Source organism: Gallinula chloropus (assembly GCF_964237585.1).
Source record: "Gallinula chloropus genome assembly, chromosome: 17".
Taxonomy (NCBI): Eukaryota; Metazoa; Chordata; class Aves; order Gruiformes; family Rallidae; genus Gallinula; species Gallinula chloropus.
This window is the reverse complement of record NC_140102.1, coordinates 10,201,161-10,216,254: the sequence shown is the minus strand read 5'-3', so window position 1 is coordinate 10,216,254 and position 15,094 is coordinate 10,201,161. Positions and strand designations below refer to the sequence as shown.

General features: G+C 52.5%; 1 protein-coding gene across 2 annotated transcripts; it reads left to right on the top strand.

Moving 5' to 3' along the window:
* Positions 1-7,857: 7,857 nt before the first annotated feature.
* DERL3 (derlin 3) lies at positions 7,858-12,798 on the top strand (the record flags this gene model as incomplete). 2 transcript variants are annotated; one of them, XM_084272283.1, is made up of 7 exons in its annotated part: positions 7,858-7,974; positions 8,093-8,158; positions 8,704-8,777; positions 9,125-9,218; positions 10,925-11,120; positions 11,575-11,665; positions 12,176-12,798. In XM_084272283.1, 7 exons carry the CDS (start codon positions 7,882-7,884, stop codon positions 12,288-12,290), a joined length of 729 nt encoding a protein of 242 aa, XP_084128409.1. In that variant the 3' UTR covers positions 12,291-12,798. The 2 variants fall into 2 exon arrangements, with proteins under 2 accessions (XP_084128409.1, XP_084128410.1); XM_084272284.1 differs by having other exon boundaries at positions 7,882-7,974; positions 8,096-8,158.
* Between the last annotated feature and the right edge of the window lie 2,296 nt (positions 12,799-15,094).

Here is a 15,094-nt window from a genome sequence, read left to right as displayed (position 1 = left end):
TGCAGTTTGTGAGGGGCTGGGAGGTTTCCAAGTATTTAAAAGAAGTGAAACTTTTTTTTTTTTTTAAATGCCTCTTTGTCCCTACTCAGGCTTTACTACACCTGAACAGAAATACAAAACATCAGAGAAATACTGTTATGGATGTGGATGTAGGGATGTGGTGCTGCATCAGCTGCAGCCACTAAGTGGCAGGAGAAGTACAAAATCTCCTGTAGCAAGCCCTGAGCCCGACAGCCCAGCATTTGGCTGCCTGTGGCAGGGTTCCCAGGACTAACTACTGCCGCCCAAACGGTAACTTGCTCACTGGGGAAACAGGCAGAACTGTAAAGTTAACAGCCACTGATTTACAGTGTAGGCAGCATGTATCAAGAACAGTAATATATTCAAAATGGAAAGCTCTAGTTTCTGATGTACATTCTGGATGAGACCAGATTTGGGTAGAATTCCAGGGAGAAAAACACATACTCTCTATTAGGCAAGTGCTTTCTCCTTCTTCCTGGCATCTTATAAGCAGGGACCACCTAGTGAAGTCCTGGGGGTAGGCAGTGAGGTGCCACGGGTTGTGGCACAGGCTGCTCCCACGCCTGCCTGTCCCAGAAGGGCACACATTGACTGTTGCTGTGTGGGCAGCTCGCTGAAGTGGGAGATCCTGGAGAGTTTTTTTTCTCCTGCATAGTGTCTGTAAGACTTAATGCTTTGGAGCTGACAGGCATTCATGTTGGTTGTGTTTCTAACTGGCATCCTGCTGTACCTTAAAAACCCCAGCATGCCCAGTGTTCAGCCCTTAGGATATGTCCTAAAAATTTCAGTGTATCAGTTGATGTAGATGAGAAATCTCCGGTCTTGGGGTCTGTCACCAGCATATAACCACCACACTGCAGACACTCAAACTCCTGGCTTTGGAAGCCTTCACATAAACCCAGCTGGTTCCCAGCACCACTGTTGGGACCTACCACCCTCTTCTCTCAAACACTTTTGTACTGAACTCAGACCCCTCACAATCAAGGTGAAATGCAATGCCATGAGCATGGGAGAGCAGTTATTTGGAGAATGTGATGGCAGTCTCTGCCTGTAATTATCTGACTGCAGGAGTAAGTAGTAATCCTGCCATTAGGAAAGACCATCAACACATGCTCTTTGATCTGCTACGCACTGAGAGGCTCCTACCCAGGATCATCTAGATCAACTGCAATTACACTGCAGGAGAAAAGGGGCCCCACTGCCATGTGTGAGGCTTGGCTCTACAGGATGATTTCCCCCTACAAACACCACGCTGTAAATCGCAGAAGAGATCCGGAGCTGCTCTCTGGCTGCTTGTAGCTATCTCTCTCTACATCTGTAAACCCTTCTCTGCTTCCTCTTTCTGGGTTAAAGATGAAATACCTCTGTCTGCTTGTCCCGTGTCCTGCAGCACTCACTCTGAATGCAGAAGAAAAAATAACATCAACTACAAACAAGCTGCTTTCTCAAGAACTATCCAGCAGGTCTGCTGGTTTTATGGTGAAAGCAATGTTTATGGAACTTAGCTGTTAGAACGGATTTTCTTAGTAGGAAATGAGTGCCCTGCTGTGACACCATTATTCTCAGTTCCAACGGTTCACTAATGTCCCTTAGAAAAAACCCACAATTTATGCAAGTTCAAGACACTGTGTAAGTACTTCAGGAAACGGGCTTCATTGCAGAGGTTTCTCAGGGCAGGGACCCAATGCTGACAGAGCTTCTGCCACCACACAAAGTCACTGGGATGCTTTCCAGACCAGAGGAGATACATGGGAGCTGAGTCCTCTGAGGACATAAGGGCTGCCACAGCCAAGGAAACTAGCTGCTGGCTCTATGTTCTGTGTACAGTCTGTGTTTTCATCCTCCTGATAAGCAATAGTGCTTCTCTGGGAAAACTGAGAAAGTCCCAAATACTAAAAATAATTGAAATACCCTTTTCTCTGTCCGCTGTGAACTGTAGGTCATGTTGTGGCTGAACTATTCCCTTTCCTTCTTTCTTTGTACCAGACACTGATGTTGGCAGGCAGCTGAAACTGGGTGACTTGAAGGCCAGAGAGAACTACTTGGCTGAACAAAATCTCTGTTCCTGAATGCAAAAGAAGAGCATTGAGGCTCTGCCAGATGGCAGTAAACGTTGCTGAACATCCCTGTCAGAGGAAGGGAAATATGTGCAGCAGTGTCGGAGTGTCAGACATCCTGATCTCTTATCTAACATTTCAGAGAGAGGCATTATTAGAGCTTCCCACTGACTTACTGAGGGGCACCTGGACTAGGACACATAGTCCTGCTGCTGGTGAAAGCACTCAGTGGTACCACTGCTACTTCTGACTCCTTGTAGGGGTCTTCAACAGCTGACAGCATGCTCAGCTGTGAGCGCTGAACACAGACCTCTTCTCATAAGAAACAAGCATTGTTTTTCAGTGCTCTGGTTGATGTAGCCACAGTACTTATGAAATGGATGATAGAAAATAAAGGCCCTTGAAGGATATTCCCAGCTGTGGGAGGTGACCTATGGTGTAGAGGACAGATCACAAGGCAAAAGAATTTAACAAGGGTGATTAAGCCCTGGAAAAAAAAAATAACTGCAGAGACAGACGTTTTCTTGCTTGATGTCTTCAACTCATGATTGCAAGATGTTTTGAAAGAGATGCTTTATTTGGATAGATGAACAGGCTCTGCTCAAAGAGATTTAGGTGAGAACTTTTGTTCTCATCGTATGCCAGATGCAAAACTTGGTTTTGAACTAAAAAACATAGGAAATAAAAATAACATAAACTTTGATTTACAGCAAACCCTGTGCAAACCACATGACCTGGGAGGGCTGAGCTCTAAGTGCTATGTTTAGTTTCTTCCTAACAAACAAACAAATAAAAAGACCCAACCAGTTCTGTATGATTCACTTTCTTCTGACTTTAGCTGTCACACTGTAGAATTAGCTGATCTGGGACAGGAAATCCTTCAGTGAAGGAGAAAGAATTTCTATGTGGCCATTAAACATTGAAAAGTAAACATTTCAAGTGCCTTGGGCAGTTGTGATTACACAGCTTATCTATGTACAGTGGTCCGTGGAGCCTTGTTTCCCAAACTGGAGCAGAAACCCTTAGTGACCTCTCCGTGGTGGATCTGGAGCTCTTGGCACCTGTTGCCCATGCCTCTGAAGACTGCATCTGAGAGCTGAAAGAACCTTCCAGTAAGGTCCCTCCAGCTCCTGTGGCTCACTCATAGGGAGCTCGGTGCTGCTCTTCCCAAATCTGTTCCTAGAGCCAGTGCATCAGCCACGCAGTGACCTGTTCTACACCGGGGCTAATGGGGATCTCAGGCACTGCGTGTCCCGGGAGTGCTAGGGTAGGTGGGACCTTATACAGAACTTGCATAGCCTCACATCCTGGTGGGCCTTGGGGAGTGGCTTTGTTTTCAAATGAAGAGTTTGGCCTCTGCTGTAGGGGATGGAGGATTATTCCAGCCAAGGAGCTTGGGGTTAGGTGGTCAGGGAATGGACTCTCTCTGCTGCGTGCCCTAAAGCCCTGCTAGAGGAGCTGTCTCCACGTCATCAGACCAGGTATGACTTCTCACAGTAGGACATGCCACAACAGGTCACCAGATGAATTTACCAACAAGATGCCAATGGTGTTAAAGAGCAGAGGGCACGTGTCACTGGCTGGACACTCATCAAGAGTGTGGCTGGTTTCCTGCCCCATCAGCTGCTGACAGGGGCAAGCACCGCTGGCCAGGGCGCCAATCCTCATTAGGACCTGTGCTGACATGGCACACAGCTCCTTTCATCCTGCAACCCTGAAGAGTGCTGTGCTGGGCAAAATGGGACCTGCTGCCTTTAGACAAAGCATCTGTTTGTTCTTGAAACAATTAGTGAGGGCAGTTAGATCTTGAACTCGTTACTGAGCCCAAAACAATTACTGTAAAAACAAGTTCCAGATGGGCTCAAAAGGAGTTGTTTTTGTCTTTACTAAATTAGAATGGATTCCATGTCTTCAAGTTCCTCTGGCATTTATGGACAGGAAACATGAATTACACGCAATAATTTACTACAAACAAAGGAGATGAATGCTGCAACAGCCCATTTATCTTTGCTCATGTGCCTTCTTGAGGTTTATGTGCTGTTTAACTCATGGGGAGAGTTAGCAGCTCTTTCTGTTTTCTAACTCTTTGCTATTTTGGTTTGCAGAAACCGAGCAGGAAGCTGTTGAGTTTCTGTTGCAGGGTTAGGCTGACCTGCAACCCCAAGCAAATGGTTGTGTGTTCCTTAAAATCACCCCAGAAAGAGGGAAACAAATCCAGAGGTAACAGGAGAGTCCAGTAGCAGCCTGGCACTGTGTGTGTGCAAACCCATGCTCTTTCAGGAAATAGTCCTGGGTGTTTTTTTTTTAAATCAAAGGCCAAGTGAATCCACAGTGATGGCTCTGCAAGAGACACTGGTTCTACTTCTCCAGGAATATTGTCTGGTGAGTTGTTTGCAGCTTGTAGACGTTTATGGTACAGGTTACTATCACTAAGCCTGCAGATGCAGATGGGTAAATAAATACCTTCTAGAAGAGAGAGCTGCACTGGTACCATGGGGTTTCAGTTCTTCTGGGAGTGACTTGAGCAAAGGTTACAGGTGGGAGTTCTTCAGTCACTTCCTCGGGCAGCTCCAAGAGCCCCCAGGCAGAGACCTTTTTTAAACCCCATCTAAAATGGACTGAAGTCTGGCCAGCAGACATATTTTTGTGATGTCTTGGGGTTTGAAATTGATGCTGCACCTTGACATGTATTCAACTGCTTCCAAAAGGAGGGGGATCCCAGAGGATGTCAGACAGTGACGGTACATCATTGCTGCTCAGACCTATGCTTACACATCTGCTCTGGGTCCCTGGGCAGGGGGAGGACAATAGGACAGGGCAGGAGGAAATGAGCAGAGAAACTCCTGAGCAGTTGTTCTGTTCTGGCTGTCCCTCAGACCTTCTTGCAGCCAAGACAAAGAGTGTGGGTTTGTGTTTTCCAGGCTGGTACTTACATCGGCATGTCAGCATCACTGCAAAGGAGAGTGATGCGAACTCATGGCCAGGCTGATGGGGAGCTGTGGAGGGACAGAACTCGGAAAACACATAAAATGTGACAAGAATTACAATAAAGACTAAAGCTGCCCCTGGGCATGCTGTAGCGCATTCAGTTCGCTTGGCTGAGCTCCGAAGGGAGTGAGGTCATGGGTGGAAAGCAGCCTGGGAACCAGGGGTGTCACTGCGATTTGTTTGGCCTCTTCCAGTGTGAGCTTCCCAAAGCCTTTCATCGCTTCTCGCCCTTCCCCCTCATGAATCTTAGGAAAGAAGGCCTTAAGTAGAAGCCTGGACAAGTCAAGTCCTCCAGCTTTGGCTGGCAAAGAAGGGAAAAGAAGAAAAATGAGGAACATTACTTTTTTTAGACTTCAAGCAATATCTGGTTTGCACATAGCCCCCACAGGGAGTAAATGGGATTTATCATTTGGTTTCTCATCTCTCTGGAGCTAGTGAGACTGAGCTCCAGAATGATGACCTCCTTCCAGCAGAGAGGCTTCCAGCCTTGGTTCAAACAAGGAAGGGGCAGGAATTAGTGCTTGAATGCGGCTTCCAGCTGGTGTTGCCCACAGGCAGGGAGAGCGTAGGAAGCCTCTAATCCCCTGTCCAAAGCCACAGGATACGTACTCATTGATCTCATTTGTTATTAATTTATTTGCTCTCAGCTTTCCCTTCTGCAGCGGCTCTGAGCTCCATGGCACACTGAAGGGCCAGGCTGCAGCAGGGCAGCATTTGGGCTGAAGCAGCCACACAGACAGCCCCTTGCCAAGCTCCTGGCCCTGATGAGGAGTTGTCTCTCCTTGTGAGCTCAGGTCTACTCACCGGCCAGAGCTCTCACATCCATCCCAGCTCCCACCAAAAGCCTGTGACAACACAGCTGAGCTTACTGACGCTGTTGGCAGTTCAAGGTCCAAGCTCCCCTCTCAATTCCATTCCCAGGATCCTTTATGCAGCTCCGACCTGCAGCAGTTTCTCCTTCCTCCCCGAGCAGCCAGGCCAGAGACACTCAGCACCACAGGGCCCAGGGTGCCCAGGAACCATCCCCTGCTCCCCTAGGTGCCCACCTCTCTGTCTTCTCTTCCCCGGTATGTTGCTTTAACCTCCAGTGCTCTCATCGTCCAGCTGGGTTTTGTTCATCAAACAGCAGTCAGGGCAGAGGTGGTGGAAACCCAAACCCTCCTCCTCCACCTTTTTCCTATTAACTGAGAGCTTACAGGGAAATCTCAGAGCTCATTACGGCTCTGATGACAGCCTAACCTTCTGCAAAATCCCTACACCAGCCCGAAGCCAGGGTGGCTGTAACATTAGACCTTTTGGTTAGGTTTTTTCGTAGGGCAGTAGATGTGGTCTACCCTGAGCTCAGTAAAGCGTTTGACACCGTCTCCCGCAGCATCCTCGTGGCTAAACTGAGGAAGTGTGGTCTGGACAGTCGAGCAGTGAGGTGGATTGAGAGCTGGTTGAAGGGAAGAAGCCAGCGAGTTTTGATCACCGGGACAGAGTCTGGCTGGAGGCCTGTGTCTGGTGGGGTCTCTCAGGGGTCAGCGCTGGGACTGGTACTATTCAATATATTTATTGATGGCCTGGGTGTGGGAATGGAGTGTACAGCCAGCAAACTTGGTGACAACACAGCCCTGGGAAGGGTGTCTGACACCCCAGAGGGCTGTGCTGCCCTTCAGCCAAACTGTAATGAGATGTAACAAGGGCAAGGGTAGGGTCTGGCATCTGGGCAAGAAAAACTCCAGGTACCAGTAGAGGTTCGGGACTGGGCTGTTGGAGAGCAGCGTAGGTGAGAGGGACCTGGGGGTCCTGGGGGACAGCAGGATGACGATGAGACAGCACTGTGCCCCTGTGGCTAAGAAAGCCAATGGCTTCCTGGGGTGTATGAGAAGGGGGTTGGTTTGTAGGTCGAGAGAGGCCCTTCTCCCCCTCTGCTCTGCCCCAGTGAGACCCCACCTGAAATATTGTGTCCAGTTCTGGGCCCCTCAGTTCAAGGACATGGAACTCCTTGAAAGAGCCCAGCACAGTGCCAAGGTGATGGAGTAGAGCACCTTCCTTACAAGGAGGGGCTGAGGTAGCTGGGCCTCCTGTCAGAGAGCGCTCTGTAATGCAGTTACATGGGGCGCAGCGCCTCTCCGGGCTCCCCTCGGAAGCTGAGTGTACATGATGCCACCACCGTTCCGCAGGGCACCCCACAACCGCAGCCCGACCCGCCACGCTGCCTCTCGGTTCCCCTGACCACCTGGCACAGAGCTCGGGAACCGCCTGGCTGAGAGGAAGCGGCGATCTCGGGTGAACCGCGAACCCCCCGCAGCCTCTCAGCCCTCGCGACGGCGGCACCCGTCCGACCAGCACAGCCCCCGCCGCTCCGGCCCTGCCGCAGGGGGACCGGAGCTGCCTCCCCGGCGGCGCAGGGGCCGGGCGGAGGCGGTCGGGGCTCCCGGAGCGCGGGGCCCAGACACCGCCGCGGCCCGCACAGCCCCACGTGCAACGCGCGCACCCGCCGGCCCGCCCCGCCGATCGGCCGCCTCTTCCCTTCCCTTCCCTTCCCCGCCTTCCCTCGGCCGCTGCCGTTGGCTGCGGAGGCTCGTCCCGCCTCCGGGGGGCGGTGCCTCGGGGGCTCTTCCCCTGCCGGCCCGTCACCTGCCGCGGCGGGTCCATTCCGGGTTGGCGGCGGGCGGAGGCCGACGGCATGAGGCGCGCTGCGATTGGCCGGCTACCGCCGGCTGTCGGGCCGGGATTGGCCGGACGCGACTCGGGGGGGCGCGGCCCCGCCGCCGGCGCGGTGGGGGCTGTTAAAGGGCCCCGGCGCGGCCGAGCGCTGCTGCCGCGCGACATGGCCTACCAGGGCTTCGCGCAGGAGTACCTGGGCATGCCCGCCGTGACGCGGGCCTACACCACCGCCTGCGTGCTGACCACCGCCGCCGTGGTGAGGGCGGGAGGGGGCCCCGCGGGGGAGGGCGGAGGGAGGCCGTGGCGGGGAGTCGGGGGCTGGCTGAGGGCGGCGGGTGGCAGCGGCTCAGCCTGTCTCTCCCTGTCTCTCCCAGCAGCTGGAGTTCATCACGCCCTTCCAGCTGTACTTCAACCCCGACCTCATCTTCAGGAAGTTCCAGGTGAGGCCCCGCGGTGGGGTGGGCCCTTCCTAGTGAGGAGGGCGGTGGGCTGGGCCCCGCGTCCCCCTGCCCGGGGTGTCAGGGGTGCCGTGTTGATGCAGGGGGCATCTTCCTGCTGTGCCAGCCCGGGGTAGGGTCTGGTTGCCAAGGTGGTGCCTCTTCCCTCGCATGGCCGGGTGGAGATGGCTCTCTGGCCTTGCCTCGAAGCCTGTGTCCTCTTCTGTGGCCCCGGGGGGTTGGCCAGCTGACATCAGGCTGCGTGGGGGCTCTGTGGTAGTGAGGTCATCTGGCTGGTTTACTATGCCCCTGGTGATGAGTCTGCCCATTCCAGAGGAGTAGGGCAATCAAATCTCCTCCCCTGCACCTGAAGAATGACACACTCCAATGTGTGTGGTGTGGGGATGCCCCACGTCAAGGCTCTCTGGTGCCACAGGGCAGTTCTCAACGGGCAGGTGCATGACTGAACAACCCAAGGGATGGGTGATGGGTGCATGTGATGGGGAGAGACCTGTCTGTCCACCCCCTCTCTCCTCTCTCTTTTTCAGATATGGAGGCTGATCACCAACTTCCTCTTTTTTGGCCCCCTGGGATTCAGTTTCTTTTTCAACATGATATTTCTGTATCCTTTGGTCTCAGTAAAGCGCTCTGCTCCCCTTTTAGCTTAGATGTGATTCCCCCTGTCAGTCTGTCTGCCTCCCTGGCTTGTCCTGGCAGTAGTTGAGGGCTGTAGAGTGTTCCCTTGGCTCTTTTGGTCTGAACTGAAGCCATTCCCCAGGCAACTCTGGCCTCCTCTTGCACCTCCTTCTCCGCACTGCTCTGTGCCGGGGCTTGGACACCTGGCTGACAGCTTCCTGTGATGAAATAGCTTGCAGCTGGCTCTTTCCCACAAAGTCACCCTGTGGGGACACTGGGTGGTCAGCTGTTAATTTCCTATACTGCAACCCCTCCCTTCTCTCCTGCTCTCAGGTACAGGTACTGCCGCATGCTGGAAGAAGGCTCCTTCCGTGGCAGGACGGCTGACTTCGTCTTCATGTTCCTCTTCGGAGGGTTTCTCATGACAGTATCCTTTCGAGTTGGTTGAAGCTTTGTGGCATCCCCTGAGATAGTGTGGGGCTTGTTTGCTGGCACTTCATATCCCAGCTGTACCAGATAGCTCAGCACCTGCCTGCTGGGCTGCACAGCTGGCTTGGGAACCTTCCTGGTGCCCTGAGGCACAGGGGGGCTCTGCTGAGTGTGGTGGGGGAGAGGGGTGGCAGCTTGGAGGGGGCAGTTTCTGGCTGTATGGCACAGCTTGTACTCCCTGTCTTGCCCACCCTGCCTCTGGAGGCCTATGGCCTGTGCCTCACGCGGGATGCTGAGTGGGAGCAAAATACAGGAGAAGCTTCATGTGCTCTTGTTGGTGACTGGAAGTGCTGATGCGTCTGGCGAAGGGACAGGCTGCCTTACCCCAGAGGAGGAGGTGTGGCAGCGTGCTCAGGAAGCTCAGCCTGCAAGGCGGCCCCTTGTCACACTCTGTGAAAAAACATCCAGCCACAGCACACTGCAGTGTGGCCATAGCTGGCATGAGGAGGGCTCAGAACACTGAGCTGAAGGCCAGAACATGGAGCCATAAGCACAAGTAGTGGGGTGCCCACATGTATCTGCTGTCTCCTGCAACCTATTAGTGGCTGGAGATACCATCACACATCTAGGACAAAGTAGCCTGTATGGGGAGAACGATCTCCCCAGCCCCAGCATAAAACCTGCTCAGAATGTCTTGCTGCTGCCTTATGCAGACAGCTCAGTGCACCACTGTCCCCACAGAGCTTTGCACAAAGCTGTGTGACATCCTGTGGCTGTCAGCCATCCCTGGGTGTCTGGCTTGTCAGTGTCTAGGCAGCAACCCTGTATTTGGCCGTAGGTAGATTTGGAATCCAACTGCAACATGAAATCCAACTTGCCTCCAGCTGCCTCTTTGTGTCCTGGAGAAGATGCTTGTGAAGGGCAATGGCCATCTCTTGCTGCTGAAACCCTATTGTAGAGGAGTGACACTGGATGGGATGTGTGTCTGGCAAGTGCTCTAACAATGCCTTGAGAAAAGAAGACTGAGAGGGGTTCTGATTAATGTTTATAACTATCTGAAGTGTGGGACACAGGGGAAATGGCCGACCTCTTCTCAGTGTCTGTGGGGACAGGGCAAGGGGTGATGGCTTCAAGTTGGAGCACAGGAAGTTCCTCACCAATATGCAGAACTGTTTCTTGGTGAGGGTGACAGAGCCCTGGGACAGGCTGCCCAGGGGGTGTGGAGTCTCCTTCTCTGGAGATATTCAAGACCTGTCTGGATGCCTCCCTGTGCAACCTGTCCTAGGGAGCTGCTTTGGCAGAGAGGTTGGACCCAGTGACCTCTGGAGGTCCCTTCCAACCCCTACAATTCTGTGAATCTGTGAATGCGAAGCCCCTTCTCTGAAGGTCTCTTCTGATGGTCACTTTGTGGAGATGACTACATGAGCTCCCTGGTCATTGATGGCTGTAGAAAGTAGCTTAAGGAAGGAGTGAGCAATCTGCATGTGCTACTCCAGAGTGTCTTGTTCTGGAGTGGCAGGGAGGGGAATGGGATGGGGATTGGTAATCTCAGCAAGCCCAGGAAAGGTTTGGTGGCACGGGAAACGTCCTGCACACTGTGATCAGCTGCCAGGAGTTCTGGGCTTTTTGGTCTGAAGACATCCTGTGCTGCCTGGAGGTGGGGCTTAGGGTGGGCATGTTTTTCCTTGACTCCATAGCTCCCAGCTATTTGGACTCTTTGCCAGTCTGTTCTTCCTGGGCCAGGCTTTCACCATCATGCTGGTGTATGTGTGGAGTCGCAGGAACCCTTATATCCGCATGAACTTCTTCGGGCTTCTCAACTTCCAGGCCCCCTTCTTGCCCTGGGTCCTGATGGGATTCTCTCTGCTCCTGGGCAACTCCATCATCATTGACTTACTGGGTAAGTCAGAGCTGGTGGGTGCTGGGGACAAGGGTGGCAGCCACAGTGCTCAGATCTCATGGATGCTACTGGGGCACTGGCACTGTCTCTTGGTTTCGCCATGTTTAAGGCAGTAGGTTTCCTGCAGTATTGAGGTCTCTGGGCAGCCAGCCTCATGCCTGAGCTTTTGCTTGTGGCCTGCATTTTGCTGTGTCCTCTCCATGAGCAGAAGCTGGATGTGATGAGCTCTGCCTGATGCCTGTGCTGTGCCTGGGGCTGCCTTTAGGCTGGCAGGCTCCCTGGCTGCTGCTGTGCCTGTCACAGCCACCACTGGCACTGCAGCACGGGTGGCTCTGGTGGGAGCTGGGCCTGGGTACACAGCTGAGGGGTTCTCAGAGCTTAAGCTCCCAGCAGCTGAGGGTCAGCTGGCAGAGGAGTCACAGCTGGGCCTGACCTTGGTGATGTCTCTCCCCAGGGATTGCTGTGGGTCACATCTATTATTTCTTGGAGGATGTTTTCCCCAACCAGCCTGGAGGAAAGAAGCTGCTGTTAACCCCTGGTTTCCTGTAAGTAAAGCTGGTTCTTTCTGGGCTTTGCTGTGTTCCTTCTGAGCCTGGGTCACTTCCATAGCACACTGACAGTGTGGGGTGACCACAGGATACCACCGCGCTTCAGCTCAACAGCTTGTGCCTCTGCTGCAGAAAGCACTAGTGTTCTGCACGTCACACAGGGTCCATAAAGCAACTGCTTTTACCTGAAGCTTTGCTGGTTGAACTGGAGCATTGGTGCTGCTTGTGGGAATGCCAGGAGCTGGGAGGGTTTCTTCTGATGTATTTCTCTAGTTAAACAAAGCAGAACATGCTCTGCTTTAGGCTGAGGATCAAAGCTGACCTAGAGATCAAGGAAGCAGGTACTGTTATAACCCATTGAGCCAGGCAAAAGAACAGTCAGTGCTGCACTAACAGGGGGGAGGCTGTGAGGGGCTGGGGTGTTCCTAGGAGAGTTTGGGGTTTTACTTGTCCTCAGCTTGCTTCCCTAACCCGCCTGCCTGGTGGGATGGGCATGTCCCTCGCCAGGAAGATGGTATTTGACACACCTGAAGAGGATCCCAACTATAACCCTCTCCCTGAGGATCGTCCAGAAAACCACCCTAGGGGCCAAGACCAGAACCAGCAGCAGCATCCACAGTAACAGAGGACTTCTCTGCATGGCCAGATTCCTCTCTTCCGGCTGGACTTAATGCTGTGGCCCAGAGATCCATCTGGAGTAACACAGCTGCCATTCCGATGTGTCATGTTTTGCTGTTTGTGTGGGTGACCCATCTTCCCCTGTACCAAGTGGTTCCACAGAGCTTTGTGCAGGAGAACTGCTGAATGCTTACAGAGGTGTTCTGGGGATGGGCTGGAAGGTGTGATGGCTCCTCAGTTACCTTGTGGGGAATGAGTATCAAAGGGGGTGTTAAGCCAGTCACCATTCCCTTGCTCTTAGTGACTTGCTGCGTGCTGGGTCACTCTTATCCTCTGTACAAAGATGCTCCTGGCTCTGGCTGTTGTGAGACCTTTGTGGGCTTTCAATGAAGTAGCACTCCCTGCTCTGCCTGGTAGGATGCAGCTCAGTCTCTTCCTTTCCCCCCAAGTCCCCAGCATCTTTTCTTTTTGTTATTTCCAAAGAATCTTTACATTAAAGTCTTTATTTTTCAGTTGTGTGTCTGTTTCTGCCAGGGCAGAGGCAGCAGCTCACTAGTACTCATCAGAACCTGGCTTGGCACTGCCAGGCTCCTTGCTTGGGCATTTTGGTTTTGGTGGGCAAAGCTCAGGCTAGCTGGAAAGTGTCCTTCCCCTCTTCTGTCAGCAAGGCTGCAGAGCGTGAGAAGGGGTGTCTAGCTTGAAGGGCTGCCTGGGAAAGGATGGGCCAGAGCTGGATGGATCCAGGCAGTGACTGGAAGGAGCACTTGACACTAGTAATAAAGGCTGTCTGCACACGCCATGTAATCCACTGTTGAATGTTTTAGCTCTGAGACTTAAACATCTGAATTTTAGAGGAAAACTAAACAAGCAAGTCCCTACTGTGAGCAGCTGTGCTAAATGGGTTTGGTTACTCTTGCAGAGGCCGTGCATGTGTGCTTCCACCTGACCTCAGTGGCTTTGGGGTAATTCTGCAACCATTGTAGCTTAAGAGAGCTCCTTGGGTAACCTGCTGTCTGCTCAGCTGGATGTGCTGGTGAACCACCACTAAAGCTACCCTGAGACAGGGGTGTTCTTGGCATTCAGTTACCACCCAGTGGTACTAAGGCCTGAGCACCCTCCACCTCAACTGGCACTTGGGGCATGTTGCTCATGATGTAGTGCCACAGAACTGGTGTTTAGTCCCTGGAAACAGTTTGCCTTTAAAAGCTGGTGATGTTCTGTTTTAGATTACTTCTGAGATGGGACTTTGAACTGCAAAAGATGGGCAACACTTGCAGCTGTAGTACTAGCTGAAGCTGAGGAGGTGGGACTGGAGAGGAGAGCTGCTCCCAGCAGTTCCCCAGCCCTGGCATCAGGAGAGCACTGGGTAGTGTTCTCCCTTTTGGGGACTTGGCCTTCTGGGCTGTCCTGCCTTGCCCTGGCTGCTCAGAGGTGCAATACCTCCAGCCTCCCTGGGGACTGAGAACTGGAGGCAGGTATGTATAAGCCTGCTGCAGTCCTCACATGCCCATACCGTGCTGTGAACTTTAGGTTAGGTAACCACAGGCTTCACAGAACCTCAGAAACTGCACCACAGGGGCTAGTTCACAGCTCTGTCTGTTCCATGCTTGTTCTGGTCACGTTCCCTGACAAGGCAGCTGGCAGAAGTACCTGATGGTAACAGAGGCTGAAGTATTTATTCCTGGGAAGAGCTGGAGTTTTTCTGCCTGTGAGGCAAAATGGTTCTACGTGGGAGGCTGAGCTGCAGCAGGAGTCCCAGGTTCTGCCTTACTTGCTGAAATAACCTTTCAACCTTTGCAACAAGAAGGGCCAGAGCCCTGCTCTGGCACAGCAGCTGGGGTTAAGACTGCAATAATATTATTGCTAAATGGTGAGGTTTTGGTTTCTGCAGACTAACAGCTGGAAGAAGTTCCCTCCCACCCAGGAATCAGAACTGGCTCTGCCATTACTCAAGTCTAAACATGAGAAACGAAGGCTGGGAAGTGTTTTTTGACTCTGCTAGCAGTGTGGGTGGATCAGCAAGAATCATAAAACCTACTGGCTTTATCATAAAGGCCTGAACGTCACTGTCAGGCTGCCAGCAAGTTCTGCCATGCTTGCACCGTTCTGGCAGTGACTGGCAGGCACTCTATCAAAGGAGGAGCACACCTCAACTGCAAGGTAGATTCTAATTAGTTTTTAAGCAAGCTTGGTTTGTTTTAATCTCACTTTGATGAATTTTCTGGTTTTAAACTTCGCAGGGAAAGACAGGTTGTTCCCAGGGCTGTGGCACTAAAGGTGTGAGACACCCCCTTTGCTTTGGTTGCTCTGTGCAGCTACGTGGGCTGACAGTGACCACGGCAAAGCCCCTCACTGAGAGAAGTGACCATCTTGGGTGGTGACTGCAGGCTGTAGCTCTTGTACCTGTTCAGAAATTTGTTTTCCAGGTGCAGTTTTGACAGAAAAAAGCCTCACCCCACATCAGTGTGACATCTGAGAGAAATTAATTAAGTTTCTGAGTTAGTTAGTTAAGCTGTGCTGCTCTCATCAGGTAACCTGAGATGCTGGCCACTTTACCACCTTCATTACAGGCTGCACCAGGCATGGTAACAGGTCAGTCCTTACGAGTCTCACTCACATCCCTGCAGCAAGAGGTTTGGGCTGTTTTATCTGTGGGAGGAATGTGCTGTCTTTCCCCCAAGCTTCAAGAAAACAAAACGCACACGAGCAGTGGGTGTTACACCCAAAGAGTTAATATCAGGCCCTGGGATGGCTCAGTGACTTGACACAGTGAGACCTGCCACTCACCCCAACTCAGAACTCACCCTA